General features: G+C 38.5%; 1 protein-coding gene and 1 pseudogene across 1 annotated transcript; one reads left to right on the forward strand and one right to left on the reverse strand.

The window, feature by feature from the left end:
* Nucleotides 1-955: 955 nt before the first annotated feature.
* On the reverse strand, nucleotides 956-11660 carry LOC133311393 (uncharacterized; annotated as a pseudogene).
* Nucleotides 11661-15094: 3434 nt separating this feature from the next.
* LOC133311394 (small ribosomal subunit protein uS11c-like) lies at nucleotides 15095-15397 on the forward strand. Its single transcript, XM_061512436.1, has one exon. It carries the CDS (start codon nucleotides 15095-15097, stop codon nucleotides 15395-15397), a length of 303 nt encoding a protein of 100 aa, XP_061368420.1.
* The last annotated feature ends 946 nt before the right edge of the window (nucleotides 15398-16343 follow it).

Below are 16343 nucleotides of genomic sequence, written 5' to 3' on the forward strand. Positions count from 1 at the left end.
TTTACACGTGAAGTGAATTTTGAGATGAGAGAATCCTCCAAGAATCCTTAGTTTTACGATTCAGGTTACTATAGTTTTAATCAAAATGAAAATATTAAAAAAACTAGTTGTTTGCTGAAGACTATACGTAACTGGCAAGAGCTAATTGACCATTTTATTCCCATTTTAAAATTTGCAAAATGATCAATCAACCTAACCGGAAAAGAAAGATACTGAGTGCACCAGATAAATCATCATATTAATATGTTTTTCCATGTCTTCTTATTTAGGTTTCTATTTAGTCTGATAAAATCAAAGTGTTGAGAAGCTTCAAAAGGCTTTTCAAAGTTGACATTCATGAAATTCTTTCAAGAACCTTTTCTTTTAAAAGGCGTGTGAACTGTGACTTTTATTTCAGATAGTTTCTTATATTAAAAAAATATATTTGAAAATTCTCTCTGGTTTACAATTTTCTATCATTGACTGATTCTTAAGTGAATCTAGCTACTTAACCACTGTTTGTGGTGGCGTCAAACATACTCAACTCCAAATCTTAATCTCAGAGAATAAGTTGAACTAGAATTTGGATTTGCAAGAGAAAACAAGATTTTCAAAACACAGTTCAACAAACCACCAGAGAGATAAAAAAGAAACCTCGTGTGTTCTTGCCTTATCAAACTTTTTAATATAAGTTCAAATTTTTGGAATGCTATCAGAATTAGTAACCAAGGTTCAAGGGTCTAAAAACATTTTTCATGTCCTAACCAGGCAAGTAGTGATAAGAGATTGACCAAGCATCCGTCCCAATTTTACTCCCCATTTGGAAGCTAAATTGTACAAATATCAAAGTCCCCGATTCATATTGAAACAATCTAATGAGATATTATATATTAACAATGTAAGCTTGATAGACAATTTTGTGGATGGGAAGACTAAACTTTCAAACACACCAAGCAGTGCTGCAAAAGGGAATAAGCTACTCATCATCGTCCGGGTCAAAATCCTTTAATCTTCACATCAGCATCTTCTCCATACTGGAAGCAGTTGTCAATTTGGGCCAATACATATTGTATACTGTAAATGAGAACAATCCAATAGTAAGTATAAAATAAAAATGGCTTCATTTTTGGGGTAGGGCTGAACTAATGAAGCAAAGGATGTGAAATGTAAAGTTCAATGACTTGCACTACCCTTTGAAAAGGTTAGTAGAACATGAATACAGAACTAACATGAAACAAGCATGGAAGATAACTAGAAGAGGAGGTCATTCCTGTAGTTTACCAAAAGATCACACTGATTATCTATGAGCTGGACTTCACTGATAAAATTAAAATAAACTTCCTAAAAGTCATGAGTTTCGAAATTAATGAACATAACCCCACTTTATAGGCTAGTGAAAATAATTCAAGAATCAGTGCTTTAAAGTCATTCCATCATCAATATAAGGAAGCATACACACAAGCTGTATTCAAGTTTAAACATATAGTTAAAAATCCCCCAATCATCCAATATACCCAAAACCTGTTTATCTAGTAGTAAAAGTTTGGAAATAATCAAAAGTGTAGCATATTACAGAGTTCAGGGTGAGTAACATGTTCTCCAGAATAGCCAAAATACAATGAAATCCAGGTTCTTGAACAATTATTTAAGTTTGAATTCAAACTCACAACAGCAGATTTGGCATTTTAATTCACGAGCACAGCATAATTGATGTACCAAAATATTTTGATAGAATGATCGTGAAGACAAACAAATCTATCAGCAGCACTGTAAACACAAGCCACAAGATCCACAATTTGAGTTCATCTTAGTTCACGCCACAGTTTTTTCTTTCTTCAATACAAATAATTTCTACCAGAGTATACCCTTCAATTTTAATATTTCAGCATCATCAATGACATTTACTCAACGCCAATCTATGATACGGCCACCGGAGCAAAATCAAATCCCTTATATGCAAACAAGGTAAGATCCTTCAAAAAAAGAGAAGGCAGCAAGGACAAGCAGGAAAAAGATAGAGAGGCTATACCTTTTGTCCTTCATCAAGTCCAGAGGTATAAAACTTGTTCACGTATATAAAATCATTAATGTGATCTCACCCAATAGCTTAAGTTTTTGGGTTGAATTGAATTTTTACATAGTATCGGACTCTCGTGTGAGAGGGTGTGTTGAGATATATAAAACCATTAATGTGATCTCACCCAATAGCTTAATCTTTTGGGTTGAATTGGTTCTTTACAAAACTAACCATGCTATAATTATTCACCTGTTGCAGAAGGAATGAATAAATAGAATAAATAAAAAAAATAAACCAGATGATGGATCCAAAATATTGCAGAATTTAATCAATGTAGCTTCAGCGATAAGAAAATAAATCCCGAATGACTGTTCCAAAATGTAAGTGATATGGGAATGAGGTGGAATATGTAACCTTCATTCCTTTTTAAGATTTGGAATATGCAAGTGATGGTACCATCACTCCATTCCCATGATATTTACAGATAAATGGAATGAGAATCATGTCCACATGGAAACAAAAACCCCTAAGAAATTCATAACTTCCACAGATTTCCGAATGATAGATTGCAAAACTAAAATCACACTTGCTGATTGGTGCCACTTATCTGGCAATAAAGACACTAAATTGAAGTGAATTATGAAATCAGAAGAACAAAGATAACCTAAATAAAATCTAGAGGAAGGAACATTCGATTTGCCTGATGTCTATAAACAGGTGATTTCGTTCCAAACCAAACTTAACAGATTTCTTAGTTAAAAGAAATTTTAATTTATATTGGATTTTTAATTATAATTTTTTTTACTAGATAACAGATTTATGTCAATAGATTTCGAAGTTGAAAGAAATTTTATGTTTTGGACTTTTCTAATTATAATTGAATTTTACTAGATTAGACGTTTTCACTTTGTACATGCAAGGACAACATCCTAAATACTGTTAAGCACCGTGTTAGGTCCTGGATAGACCGTATTGTTATACCGTAGAGTATGCGCTCAGAGATAGTGTATATCAAGTGTATACTAGGCTTATAGCCGAGGTCCCAATCACTGCGCACAAGCAATAGGCTTATAGCCAAGGGGTGGGTGTGTGCACAGTGTGGGCAGTATTAGTAAATAGGTTAAAAGTGTTTACTTGGGGTCTTTAAGCTCTTATTTATAGGATTATCTTCTTAGGCTTGGGCCTTTTGAGCTCTCCCAATTACAATAGGATTCAACTTCCTTTCTGTTGGGATGTGATCCTCATCTTGTGCCTTTTGGCTGTTCAGAGTTGTTGAGATGTTGGTGACTCTATATCTGATTAGATATTCTAGTAGGTAGTTGGGATATGATATTCATATTCATAACAGTTGCCCCCCAGCTTGGTGTTCCGAATCTCGGAATGCCGAGGTGATTCTGTGTTACCTCGGACGTGATTTGTCCGAGTTTGTTGGCCTCAGATTCGGGCTTTCGATGTTTTGATGTCTGCGTTTTAGCTCGGAATTACTTTTGCCGAGACCATTCGCGTAACGCTTCTTGATCTTCCTTGGTTTCTGCATGTGAAATCGAGCTTTAGCGTATCGGATTTTTCCTGAGCTCATTTCCTACCTTCAAGCATTATTTGATCCGATCTTCAACTTCATCGTGTCTGCGATCGAGCTGAAGGTCTTGGCCGGGTTACCGTTTTCATTTACGACCTTATGATCAAGCTCATGCCTGACTTGCCATATTTGAGACGACGTTTGGGCTCGAAGGTCGGGGTTTTGGTCTTATCGTATTCCCCTGACCTTTCGTTTCATGCCTGCTGTGACGGTTCTAAGTTTCCAGGTGCCTTCCCCTTATTGGGGGTTCGTGCCTCGTGCAGGGCGCGCCGTATTGCGCATTGCAGAGGTCATGATTGAGTGCTTTTAATGCACTTTGGGTGAAATTCCCTCTTTGCCCCCCACTACTCAACCGTTTAGAAAACTCTCCAAATCGGCTAATCAGGTTTCTTTCAAAGAATCTTCGTATCCTTGCCGAGGTAATGGTGGTGAGGGGTTCAGCCTCGACCCACTTGGTGAAGTAGTCAACAGCCACTATCAACCACTTGAGTTGTCCTTCAGCCGCAGTAAAAGGCCCTAGTAGGTCCATTCCCTATTTGAAGAACGGCCATGGTGCCGTGATAGTTTGCAGCTCTTCGGGGGGTGCACGAAGGATCAACGCGTGCTTTTGACATTGTTCGCACCTTTTGACGTGGTCCTTCGCATCTGCTTCCATGGTGGGCCAGTAGTATCCTGCCCTTAGTGCTTTTTTGGCTAAAGCTTTTCCTCTCATGTGGTGTCCATTTATGCCCTCATGTATCTCGGCCAGTACATACTCCACTTCATTCTTATTGAGGCATTTCAGCATGGGTGTATAGAAGCCCTTTTTGTAAAGTTGCCCCTCTACTATGGTGAAGCAGGCCGAGTTCCTCACGAGTTTTCTGGCTTCTTGCGTTTCGTCTGGCAGGATTCCTTTTCCAGGTAGGCCGCAATTGGCCTCCTCCAATCCTCAGTCTCGGTTATCACCATGACGCAGGTCGGCTCCAGGATGCTCTGTTGTATTATAGTGCGGTGGTTTCCTGAGCCTTTCGAGCTGGCGAGTATAGATAGGATGTCGGCCCTATTATTCTCATTCTGAGGTATGAACTGGATTGTTACCTCGTCAAACTCAGCTAATAGCTCCCTGACCTGTTAGAGGTACTTCATCATGAGAGGACCCTTGGCTTGGTATTTTCCTTCAACTTGTGAAGTAACCAGTTGTGAATCACTCATTATTTTTATCTTCCTTGCTCCGTGCTCCTTTGCCTGCACGATCCCGGCAATGAATGCCTCATATTCAGCTTGGTTGTTCGAGGTCGAAAACGCTAAGTGGAGGGAGTGTTCGATGGACACTCCTTCCGGGCTTTCAACGATCACCCCGGCTCCACTCCCTTTAGAGTTCGAGGATCCGTCGACATAAATTGTCCAGAGACCTTCATTCCCTTCTCCCTTTTCATTGGGCGGGGTTAGCTCCAGGATTAAGTCTACCAAAGCTTGCGACTTAATTGCCTGTCGAGGCTTATACGATATGTCGAACTCGAAAAGCTCGATAGCCCAGTTGATCATCCTTCCTGCTAGGTTCGGCTTGTGAAGTACTTGCCTGATGGGCTGATTTGTTCGCACAATGATTTGGTGACCTTGGAAATAAGGTCGGAGCTTCCTTGCCGTGGTAAGCAGGGCGAATACGACCTTTTCGAGCTTATGGTAACGAAGTTCTGGTCCTTGGAATGTCCGACCTACAAAGTAGATCAACTGTTGTGACTTGTCGGTTTCCCGTACCAGAGCGGCACTGATGGCCTCTTCCCTTACTGATAGGTACAAGATCAACGTTTCTCCGGGCTCTGGTTTTGACAACACGAGGGAGTGGCTAGGAAATTCTTAATATTTTCGAACGCCTTTTTGCATTCTTCCCCCCATCCGAACTCTGCTTCTTTTTTGAGGAGCTTGAAGAAAGGCAAAGCCTTCTCTGCCGATCTAGGCAGAAATCTGGTCAGGACCGCAAGGCGACCTGTGAGCTGTTGAATTTCTTTTTTGCTCAAAAGCACATTTGGCCGGGTTCAGCCTGATCTTGCGAGCTCTTAGCTGCTCAAAAGTCTCCCTGAGGTCGGCGATATGTGCCGATATTTGCATTGATTTGACGATCATGTCGTCGATGTATACCTCCAAGTTTCTTCCAATTTGCGCTTGGAACACGCGGTTCATCATCCTTTGATAGGTCGCCCCTGCATTTTTGAGGCCAAAGGGCATAACATTGTAGCAAAAATTTCCCTTTTCCGAGATGAAGGCGGTTTTTTGGTGGTCGTCTGGATGCAATGGGATTTGATTGTATCCAGAGTATGCGTCCATAAATGATAGCAGCTGAAATCCTGACGAATTGTCAACTAGCTGGTCAATGCTTGGCATTGGGTACGAGTCTTTTGGGCAGACCTTATTGAGGTCGGTGTAATCCACACAGATCCTCCACTTTCCACTTGGTTTCTTTACCATCACCACGTTAGAGAGCCACGTGGTGTACTGTATCTCCTTGATGAATCCGGCTTCTAGCAGCTCGTCGACGTGTTCACTTAAAGCTTGACGTCGGTCAGATCCTATCCTCCTTTTCTTTTGGGATACTGGCTGCAATCCGGGGTACATGGAGAGCTTGTGACAACAGAAAGTTGGGTCTATTCTCGGGATTTCCGAGGCCTTCCATGCAAATACATCGGAATTATGTTTTAACAAGGAAATGAGTTCTTTTTTGAACTCGACCTCTAGGGTCTTCCCCACCTTGGTACGTCCTTCGCCGTTCTTTCGGATCTCGACTTCATCCAGCTCCCCTTGGGGTTCTGGATGAGGTGCTTGGAGCTCCTCTCTCATATCTAGTTCGATCAAGTTTATCTCGCTTCCTGCTACCCTTAAGGACTGTTCCATGGCTCCTCCATCCTTAAGCCGAGGAGGAGATGATGGGCCTCCTTGATGGACTCACAGGGTCTCATAATAGCACTTTCTTGATTCTTCTTGATCACCTATTATGGTGACAATCTCGTTGTTCATCCAGGCATTTTCAGTGCTTGATGTTTGGTGGAGATCAGCATATCCCATTCATGGATTGTAGGCCGGCCAATGATCACGTTGTAGGACGACGAGGTGTCCACTACGACGAAACGAACCCTTCCAGCTCGGAACGAATCCTTCGTGCCTAAGGTCAATTTTAGGTCGATGTAGCCTTTCGGATGGGACGCCGCTCCGTTGAACCCGACCAGCTCGGTGACACATGGTTTTAAGTCCTTCTCATCCAGGTTCATCCTCTGAAAAGCATCCCAGAGAATTATGTCTGCCGAGCTTCCGTGGTCAATGAAGATTCTCTTAACCCGACAGTTGACTAACACTCCAGTGATTACCAATCCGTCAGTGTGTCCAGGTACGACCATTGCTAGTTCCTCCTGAGTGAAGAACAGTCTTGGGGGGGCAGGATTGTTGGCTTTCCCTTTGAAGGTCGGCCTGTCTCTTACGGACATGACCTCCTTCAGGTACTTTCTTCTGGCGTTGGCCGAGTCTCCTCCCCCGCCTAGAGCTCCACTTATCACGTTGCATTCGAATTCGGCTTCGGGAAAGGCCTCGTCCTTATCATCGACCTCTTTGCCTTTGGCAGGTCGGTCTTGTCTTTGATCCTTTCTATCTTCTCTCTTCGGGCTTCGACTTCTGCTTCGGCTTCTTTGCCTTCGCTTATTATTTTTCTTTCCCTGTGTTTGGATGATATATTGCTTCAACTTCCCCTCTCTGACGTGCTTTTCAATAGTATCTCGAAGGTCCCAGCAGTCATCCGTGATGTGACCGTTTTGATCGTGGAAAGCGCAGTATTTGTTTTTGTCCAACCCGCTCTTGGCTTTGAGTGGTCGAGGTCTCTCGACGTTGCGCATCTCGGTCTGGGCCACCTCTTTCCATATCCTGGATCTGGACATGTTCAGGGGTGTGTAATCGTCATACTTCCTTCTTGGAGATCGATCGTCTGACCTCTTATCGTGAGAATCCTTCCCTTTTTTGGATCCTTTCTGGTCCCGGTCTTTGTTATTTTTCTTACTCGAGCTCCGACGTGTCGGACTTCGTCCTCGAGACTCGACGTAGACCTTTTGCATATCTTCCACATCAATGTATTTATCCGACCTTCGTCGGAACTCCTCCAGATCATTCACCGGGTTCTTATAGATTGATCTCGCAAGTGGAGAGTCACCATCTAATCCCCAGATGGTTAAGTGGAGGTGCCCCGCTTCAGTTAAACCTCGGACCTTGAGAGCGGCGTCCTTGAACCGGTCGAGGTATTTCCTCAGCGATTCATTCTCTTTCTGCCGAATTCTTCCCAGAGCGTAGGCCGGCATTGGATGCACCTTGCTTGTTGCAAAGTTCAGTCGGAAAGTCCGGGCTAGGTCCTCAAACGAGTCGATTGAGTTCCTGGGGAGCCTGGTTATCCAGGTCATCGCCTGACCAGTCAATGTTGTCGCAAAGATTCTGGCCTTAATAGGTCCAGTGATCCCGTTGAACAACATCTCGGTCTTGAAAGCCGCTAAATGGGCTTCTGGGTCCTGACTTCCGTCATACGGAGGTATCCTGGTGCTCTTGAATCTCAGAGGTATAGCCAGGTTCATGAGCCTCTCAGTGAATGGGCTATCATTAGCCTCCTCATCATCTGGGTAGTTCTCGTCATGGTTGTCGTTCGGGCCTCCGCCATTCCGGCCATTGCCGAAGTTAGGGTTCTGCACATTCTGTGCGTGTCCTTCAACTGTGGCCGCGTTCTGACGTCGCGGGCCACCATCAACAGCACGACCATTTCTTCCAGGTTGGCCTTCAGCATTTTGATGTCGGAGGTCTTCAGCATTCTGATGTTGGACGCCTTCAACATTATGATGTTGGACGCCTTCAGTATTCTGATGTTGGGCGCCTTCAGCATTCTGATGCTGAGATCCGTCGTTTGCGACCTGACCGGTTCCTCTGGGTTGGCCTTCCACGTTGCGATTTCTTAGTTCGGCCTCGAATGTCGCCATTCTTTGGGTATCTAGTCGCTGTTGAGTCAGGAATCTATTCTCCATCTCTTGCAGCCTTTGAAGGATTGCATTCATGGCCAACGTGGTCACGTCTCGCGGTGGCTCACTGTGTGGAGGTGGGTGAACTGAGGCCGTTGTCGTATTGAGCTGGGTTCTAGGGGTCGGTCCCTGAGTGCCGACCTCGCCGACCTGTACCTCTACCAGCATCGGGTTCGCGTCCAATTGGAGCTGTTCCAATGCAGATTGGTGTTGAGGCATGCCATAAGGCTGAGGCTGAGATTGATGCGGTGGCATTTGGGCGGTGCTAGACGTCGAACGGGTGTTCGTCATCGTGGAATGGGGGTCAAAATTTATCGTTCCCCACAGACGGCGCCAATGTTAGGTCCTGGATAGACCGTATTGCTATACCGTAGGGTATGCGCTCAGAGATAGTGTATACTAGGCTTATAGCCGAGGTCTCAATCACTGCGCACAAGCAATAGGCTTATAGCCAAGGGGTGGGTGTGTGCACAGTGTGAGCAGTATTAGTAAATAGGTTAAAAGTGTTTACCTGGGGTCTTTAAGCTCTTATTTATAGGATTACCTTCCTAGGCTTGGGCCTTTTGAGCTCCCCCAATTGCAATAGGGTTCAACTTCCTTTCTGTTGGGATGTGATCCTCATCTTGTGCCCTTTGGCTCTGTTCAGAGTTGTTGAGATGTTGGTGACTCTATATCTGATTAGATATTCTATTAGGTAGTTGGGATATGATATTCATATTCATAACACACTGTTTTTACTTTTATACTAAATCATTTATTATCCTCCAAGTTAATACATCAAATACTAAATTTAAGATAAAAACATAGAATACCAATAAAAAAAAAGATAAAAACATAGCAGATTAAATCAGAAAGATTTTGGATAGTTCACAATACAGTTCTACAAACATCTGCATTCATTATTTACTTGTTATTAAGTATTAAAGTTAATATATATACCATGATTTATACATTATCAAAATAAATGACATAAAAATTAAGCACTAAAATTAACATGCAATGCAGGTATGAAAAATTAATAATTATTTAAAGGGATGCAAGCATTATATATCTTGAAGAGTTGATGAAGATGCGTGCAGTGACTAACGGAGAGGAGCTTCATGGATATTATAGCACAATGGGTCAGTGTAGTGAACACATGACTTGTTATTTCAGTCTAGAAGAAGGAAATATATTGGAGAAATTGGAATAAATTTTTTAATAAATGGCCCACTCCAGATATGTGAAAATCATGGGTAGGAACTAGGAATGCACTCAGCCAAAATATCATACCAACACAAAGAATGTCTCCCTGGAAATTTCGCATGGAATGCAATCACTTTCATGCATGCTAAACATCACCTAAGTAATTTTTCTATTTAAAAATAACAATCAACTTGAATACTTACTTGATCATTGACTACAAAAATCAACCGCACTTCAGTCTAAAGCAATGCTAATAAAATTGTTATCTGTTTTCCCTGATAGTACTCTCACATTCTACAATATGACACATCATATCACGGTATCACCCAGATTTTAATCAATCGTGTACCATTGAAAACAAATTAAATCAATGCAGTTTATACTTTATCTAAGTATTGGCCAAAAAAAACAAAAAAAAAAAACATTTTTTAAAAATCATAGATTACCCACCAGTTCAATCAAAGCTTTATTCAGCTTAGCAAACTCAGGAGCCATGATCCGTTGATTCAATTCAGACAGTAAAAAGGTGGGCTCTGGATCCAAGAATCTAAGCGTAAATAAAAAAGAAATACATCAGAATTTAAATGAATAAATTGGTTAAAACATTATGGAAAGAAATGTAGTAACAGTAATTACTCTTCAACATCCTTTTTGTTAGTCACAAGGTCCATTTTTGAAAGGATATTAACATGAGGCAGTTCAAGTTGAACCACTGCAGAAAGGCATGCCATGCATCCACTTATAAATTTGGTCACATCAGTCATCACCTGGAAATGTTTTAAAATTATTAGTGTCAACAGAAATAGTAAGAATACAATAATAGGAAGTCAGAAGGAATATGAGAGAGTCAATAGCTTAAAAAGGAAACATGATTTAAGCAAACTATCACAAACCTGTGAATCAAGTAAATACACAGCACAGACATTAAAGTTTTTCAGTTTCAAATGTTCCACAAAATTCCGAAGCATTGGCACATGTGAATAGAGTTCAATCTGACCTGCAAAACATTCCAATGCTAAGTTGATTGATTCCAATTTGTCATGTCACTTGCAACCAAAAAACTTTATAAACCACATTAAACAAAATAATCTTTTAGGTCATGCAAATTGGCCAAGCAACCGTTTTCTTCTAAAAGGACAATATTTAATCTAAGCATTAGTTGCATTATACTACCCATTCTAATTTTGTGGCCTTACGCACTCATTTGACTGCATCTTATAACGATATTATAACCTCACAATCACAAAATTGTCATAATTGTAATCATTAGATAATAATATACATATATATAAAATACAAAACGGTAGAGACAAGCACATATACCAGGGCAGTCAAAAACCAAGTAATCATCATCCAAATAATTGTCCAGTTCCTCAGTGAACCAATCATCTAGGTTATCTTCAAGGTGTCTAAATAAAATAATTAAGGCAACAGATTTTAAATCAAATTTTCAAATAGCTAAAATAGTAAATAAAGGGGAAAAAGAGAAACAGAGAAATAGATAGAGATAATCTGTACTATTAAACAGAATCTCTACTCAAGGCAGCCTGAAATAATCAATGATGTAGAATTACTGTTTCAATGAAGCTTGTAAAGAAGATAGAAACAGAAAAATTTTAAAAAGATAAAAATAAAAATAAAAGGATACTCCATGCAGTATACAAGACCACCATTAGGACCTAATCCAAGTTCCTCCATAACATTATCCAGGGAAATGAGTTCCCTTATATCTGCAAGCATCATAACCCAAAGTAGCTAAGCTCCATGAAACAAAACATCTTAACCCACAAAAGCAATAACTAAACAACACAATCAGTTTACCCATGGCAACGGGATAGTCAAAATTTTCAGCAGCAGGATCAAGGTTCACAACATGGAAACTCATCATTTAAACAAGAGGGGGAAGGGGAACAGCATTGCAAACAAAGTAAGTACATATCTAGTTTAACAGAACAAATGAGGCAAATACAATAAATTACCTTGCCACTACCAGCAGGACCTATAACAAGTTGAGCATAACCCATGATAGCCTTATAAGATTCCAAGCAGTTTCCCTTTCCCTCCTCCCAAGTTCAGATAGTGCAAAGACAATTGACGGCTCGAAAAGAGGCAAGAACTGCAACAGTAATGTAAGCAGCACACCAAACCGCGATGGCCAACAATGAATTCATGAAATGAGAAAAGGTCATAGACGACAGGGACCCAAGACAGAAGAGACAATACAAGAAAACCTGATAATGCCACAGCAAAATGTAAATGAAGTAATGAACCAAAATTTCTAATTTCTAATCACAACTGTCCTAAGTAAATGAGTGTGTGTACGTGTGATATAAATATTTTATAAAAAGGAGAATGAGATTTTTTTTTTTTTTTTTTTATAAAAAGAGTATTCATGAGCCATTAGTACAGTAGCAGCGGGTTTAGATCATTCATAAACCTCATTACGATGATCACATTATCAGCCATTAATTACTTCATATCAGCCATTAATTACAAGAAAAAGAAGAAGAAAGAAAGCAAATCTTGATTAAAACTAATTAAAAGGATGTTACAAAGAAAGATGCAATTACACTGCATTTTGACAAAAGAAAAACCAAGAATATTTACAAGAACCACAACCTCTAAAGCTAATTAAAAGGAAACCATACAAATCCATGGGACAGAGCAACAGTCTCCAAGAAATCCCAAACAGCTAGCTTACTACAAAGAAAAGTAACTGAACTAGAACAATACAATACAAAAAATTAAGAGACAAGATAGCTAGCCACAACCTCTGAAACTAAGTACAAGAATGCAAAAAACAGCTAGCGTACGTTATGTATGTTTACTTATACCCCTTAATTTGATCTGTTACATTAATTATTGTTCTGCATGTTGTGGTTGTAAACAGATAGATGTACAGAGAGAGAGAGAGAGAGAGATATGCAGACAGAAAGAGAAGAGAAAGTTTACTTGTGAGGAGATGAAGTGGTGTGGTATAATTTATAGAATTTGCACCTCACTTAGTCACTTGTTGTTCTGCGTTGATTAGCTGGATTTATTAAATCTAAGATTGAAATTTGATTTTGATTTTGATTTGATTTGATTTGCGTCATAACGTTATTCTGTTTTTTTATTACCGTTTCAATTATTACCGCTTTTAGGTTTCTTTATTGAAAATTAAATGTTTATAAAAAGGTTGCATTGACCTTCATTATTGTATTTATTCTTTTTGTTTGTTTTTTTAATTTTAAATTTAATGACCTTCATTATTTCCATTAAATGGACATCTGAGGTATGCTCCAGCAACATTTTATATATATTTATTTTAGGCAATACTTCAAATGAATTTAAAAAAAAAAAAAGGCTCCTGCAATGGCTGAGGGTGCTCCTCCTCCATGGCTTATGAATATGCTGGCAATACCACTGTTTTATTATTTTGTTCTTTGCCTTGTCTTTTTATTTTTTTTTTGGTAAATGTCTTTGCCTTGTCTTTAATTGGCATATAATGGGGAACACATTTTTTACTGAAAAAAAAAAATTAGCTTGCTCATGCCATAATAGTAGGAGTGTAAATGGACTACGCCGGCTTATAAGGGCCTTCGGCCTAGCCTATATTAGGTCAGGCTTGAAATTTTGCCGTGTGAAATTTTCCAAGCTCAATATTGTTAACACACAACCTAACCTACATAATGCAACATTAATGGTAAAAAATCTTTTTAACCCAAAACTATAAGGCACTGGGTGATTTATATTAATAATTTTATATTTTTTTAACACTAAATACAGCATAAGCCGAACCAACCTAGATTCCACTCCAGGTCTGTATACTACATAGTTTGCGAAATTGACATCCTCCATGATTTTGGTTTTTCTGTTTATGTTTACTCACTTCAATTCTTTTTCATTACTAGTTTAATGAATTTTATTCAAGGTTAAAATAATAATAATTAAAATTGGTTCTTTTTCACTTCGGTGTACCGGGTTCTATCATTTTTGTCACTTCAACTTTTGAACTGGATAGAACAAACCCAAAAATAATATTATTCAACCTCAAACCCGTTCGAATGTAGCGGATAATAGTGGAGCCCGAGAATTGATGTGTATTCGAATTATAGGAGCTAATAATAAACGATATGCTTCTATTGGTGATATTGTTGTTGCTGTAGTAAAGGAAGCAGTACCAAATACGTCCTTAGAAAGATCAGAAGTGATCAGAGCTGTAAATGTACGTACTTGTAAAGAACTCAAACGCAGTAACGGTATAGTAATACACTATAATGATAATGTTGCGGTTGTTATTGACCAAGAGGGAAATCCAAAAGGAACTCGAATTTTTTGTGCAATCACCCGTGAATTGAGACATTTAAATTTCACTAAAATAGTTTCACTAGCACCCGAAGTATTATAAAAAAACGAGACCATGATAGATAGATATATCTATATTAATATTATTTAATATTTCATAAAAACCCAATAAAAAAATGGAATAAGAAAAAAACATAGAGAAAAGAGCATGTTGATTATATGAAAAGTCAAGGGCAACCATAATTTTCGTTTATCATGGGTAAGGATATCATCGCTGACATAATAACCTCTATACGAAATGCTGACATGAATAAAAAAGGAACGGTTCAAATACCATTTACTAACATTACCGAAAACACTATGAAAATACTTTTACGGGAGGGTTTTGTTGAAAACGTCAGAAAACATAGGGAAAGCAACAAATATTTTTTAGTTTTAACTCTACGATATAGAAGAAATAGGAAAGGGTCATATAAAATTATTTTAAATTTAAAACGAATCAGTACACCCGGTCTACGAATCTATTTGAATTATCAACGAATTCCTAGAATTTTGGGAGGGATGGGGATTGTAACTTTTTCTACTTCTAGGGGTGTAATGACAGATCAAGAGGCTCGATTAGAAAGAATCGACGGAGAAATTTTATTTTATATATGGTAATTTTTCTGATATACGAATTATACGATAACCTTCTATTCAACTTTTTAAGGAGGGGGGTACAATTTGAAATTCAAAATGGAAAAATGTAATAAATAAACCTTATTTTCTTTCAATAAATAGATTTGCGATTAAGTAAATGAATGATAAATATGAAAATAAGGGCCTTTGCTCGTAAAATTTGTGAAAAATGTCGATTAATCCGCAGGCGGGGACACGTTATAGTAATTTGTTCAAATCCGAGACATAAACAAAGACAAGGATAATATTTCCACAAAAGAGGAATTTTTATTTTTAAAAACCAGATGCACAAATAAAATAAATTTAGATTAAAGAAAAAAATAGTATAAATTTCAATATGAAATCATAAAAAATATGGCTAAACCTATACCAAAAATTGGTTCGCGTAAAAATGGACGTATTGGTTCGCGTAAGCATGCTCGTAAAATACCAAAGGGGGTTATTCATGTTCAAGCTAGTTTCATCAGTACCACTGTGACTGTTACAGATGTTCAGGGTCAGGTGATTTCTTGGTCCTCCGCAGGTACTCTTGGGTTCAAAGGTACTCGGAGGGGAACGCCATTTGCAACTCAAATCGCAGCAGGAAATGCTATTAGAATGGTTGCGGATCAAGGCATGCAACGGGCAGAAGTCATGATAAAAGGTTTCGGTCTCTGAAGAGATGCGACATTAAGAGCTATTCGTAGAAGTGGTATAGTCTTAAATTTTATACGGGATGTAACCCCTATGCCACATAATGGATGTAGATCTCCAAAAAAAAGACGTGTGTAAAACTAAAAATATTTGTAATTAGATACATAATTACAAATATTTTTACACATTAACTATGAAATAAATATATTAAATTGTATCTAATTACAAATTTTTCTAAGTTTATCTCAAATTTCTTCCGTCATTTTGCCTCATAGCATTGTGATTAAGCAGTGACATATATTGAAAGAGGAAGAAAAAATATATATTCCATGCACTTATGCCCCAATTGTAGGATCCATAGTATGTTCAAGTTGCTAATACTTGGTATTCTACGCATGACAAAATGCTTATGACAAAAGCCAACTAAATTTAAGCAAAGATTATCAAAGTTAAAGCCCTTACTGAAGAAGGCAACAAGCCAACAACCAAAAAGGAGGTTTATATTTACAACAAAAAAGTTTCTCTTAAAACCTATTTTAAAGTTGGGGAATGTTATATTTACAAATTTTTTGTTTACAAACTCTTACAAATTACATTATGTTATGTCTTATAGGTCATACACTCTTGATTGAAGTCTGACCAGTCATACTTAATATAGTTTGTAAGAAAAAAAGTTTGTAAATATAACATTCCTCTTTAAAGTTATTAAACTTTTTTTTTTTTTTGGAATACAAAGTTATTAAACTTTAAAATGCAAGTAGTTCGCAATACACATATTCACGTATCTCTCTCAATAAATCTTCCCAATACTCCAGTAGTTATTGATTCTATTGGAATTATTCTGTACCCACTGCTTCAACATAAGCCGTTTTGGGAGTTCAATAACATTACAATTTTCCAACTGATAAAAAAAAAAAATCCAACTTTGGAGAAATATATAACATAATACAACATAACAATTAGTTGCCAT

Source organism: Gastrolobium bilobum, unplaced genomic scaffold, assembly GCF_033153095.1.
Source record: "Gastrolobium bilobum isolate Gb01-03AN ecotype WA unplaced genomic scaffold, APGP_CSIRO_Gbil_v1 utg6009, whole genome shotgun sequence".
Classification (NCBI taxonomy): domain Eukaryota; kingdom Viridiplantae; phylum Streptophyta; class Magnoliopsida; order Fabales; family Fabaceae; genus Gastrolobium; species Gastrolobium bilobum.